General features: G+C 33.5%; 1 protein-coding gene across 1 annotated transcript; it reads left to right on the top strand.

The window, feature by feature from the left end:
- Positions 1-533: 533 nt before the first annotated feature.
- On the top strand, positions 534-1575 carry HELRODRAFT_175396 (hypothetical protein; the record flags this gene model as incomplete). The annotated part of the gene is made up of 3 exons (XM_009022823.1): positions 534-678; positions 1092-1217; positions 1484-1575. 3 exons carry the CDS (start codon positions 534-536, stop codon positions 1573-1575), a joined length of 363 nt encoding a protein of 120 aa, XP_009021071.1.
- Between the last annotated feature and the right edge of the window lie 428 nt (positions 1576-2003).

The following is a 2003-nucleotide window of genomic DNA, read 5'->3' as shown; positions in this document are numbered from 1 at the left end:
AGGCAGTGACTTATTGAACAAAAGTCAATCTATTCAACATTTCACCGAAGCGAGAAAGATTAGACACGAATACGGTAAGTGAATGAATGAATGAGTGAATGAATCAATCAATGAATCAATTAATGAATCAATTAATGACTTACGGTCAATGAGTTATTGAATTCATTATTCAAATAATTAAATAATGAGCAAACAAACAAACAAGCAAACAAACGAACAAGCAAACAAACAAGCAAACGAATTTTTTTCACGGAACAAGGGTCATACGAAGCAGTACAAAAAGCGCGGGAGAAATTTCGTGACGTCAGAGATCGGATGAACGTCTGTAAAATAGCGGAGCACCTAGATCTTGAAGTCAGGCAAGCTCATCATTACACCATGAAGAATCTGATCGACATCCAGAAAGTGAATGATTGAATGGAGGGATGAATGAATGAATGAACGAACGAATGAACAAACGAACGAATGAATGAACGAACGAACAAACGAATGAATGGAAAAAGAAATAAGTGAACAGATAAATGAACGAATAAATGTCAGAAGGGTTCTCAAAAGGTTCCAAATTTAAACAGGACATGAAGCCGTACGTACATAACACTATACATCGTCTCAATGAATACTGTGCTAATGTCGGCGTCACAGATAGGTTCCAGGGATACAGGAACAACATCAATCTAGGTTCACTTTTAAATTATTATTATTATTATTACTATTATTTATTATTATTATTATTATATTATTTATTTCAATATCAATTAAATGATGTTTAATTCAAAAATCAGTGTTATTATTTATAGAGTGAATGGTTAATTTTCTGTCTTAATAATGGATGAACGAACGAACGAATTAATGAATGAAGGAATGAATGAAAAAATTAATGGGTGAATGACTGACTGACAAACCTAATGAATAAAAAAAAATGAATGAGTGAATGATATTGTATTAGTTGACATCAAACAAATCATTGTTACAAATAAAAGACTACAACAGCAAACAACGGGTGAATGAGATGAACGAACGAACGAACGAATGAACACGCGAATGAATGAATAAACGAATGAATAAAAAAAGAATGAAACGATTGACTGAAGGTGTGAAAGACCCAATGGCCTGTCCGTCGAGCGTCGATCAAAACACTGATGAAGAATTATGCCCGGAAGAATGCTGCTGTGATTGCTGTTGTCCAACTGAATTAGGTGCCGCTCCTGATGATGATGGTGTCGCCACTACTACCACTACTACAAGAACTACTACTACTACTACCACTACTACAAGAAATACTACTACTACTGCTACTACTACTACTATTTCTGCGGCTTTTACTACTGCTGCTACTACCACTACTACAACATCAATTAATATACATATTGAACAAGTAGTTCTAATGAAAAATAATTGAGCAAATGATCAGAATTAAAAATAATTACTCATAAATATGAAATTAATTAATTAATCGGTTAATTAATTGGTTAATTATAATTAGATAAGCTGCCTAAATGTCCAGCCAAGTCGGTCCAGGAGCAATACGGCATCAACACATGCTACCCCGGCTCTTCTGAATACACTGACCAGTAATTACCATAATTTATTCATGAACAATTTGATTAGTGATGACTTTTAATAGATTATCTTAATTAGCTGGGCTTAGTTGGCTTAATTAGTGGTTGGTAAGATTGTTATGGTTAAGTTCAATTTCTCTTTGAGTTAAATTTTTACTTTGCATTATAATTTTTGTTGGGTTGGTGAATGAATGAATAGATGAATGAATAGATGAATGAATAAATGAATGAACAAATGAATTGATGAATGAATGAACGAAAGAAAAAAAAATAAATACATGAATGAAGGAATGAATATAGGAACAGACGAACGAAACGACAAATGAACGAAACTAGAAACAATCGATCAAGCGAATGAAGGAATGATTGGATGAATGAGTTAACATACCAACCAATCAGGTAACATACCGACCCATCAACCAACCAATCAGGTATCAATCCCCG

Source organism: Helobdella robusta (genome assembly GCF_000326865.2).
Source record: "Helobdella robusta unplaced genomic scaffold HELROscaffold_33, whole genome shotgun sequence".
Lineage (NCBI taxonomy): Eukaryota > Metazoa > Annelida > Clitellata > Rhynchobdellida > Glossiphoniidae > Helobdella > Helobdella robusta.
This window is presented reverse-complemented; position numbering and strand designations above follow the sequence as displayed.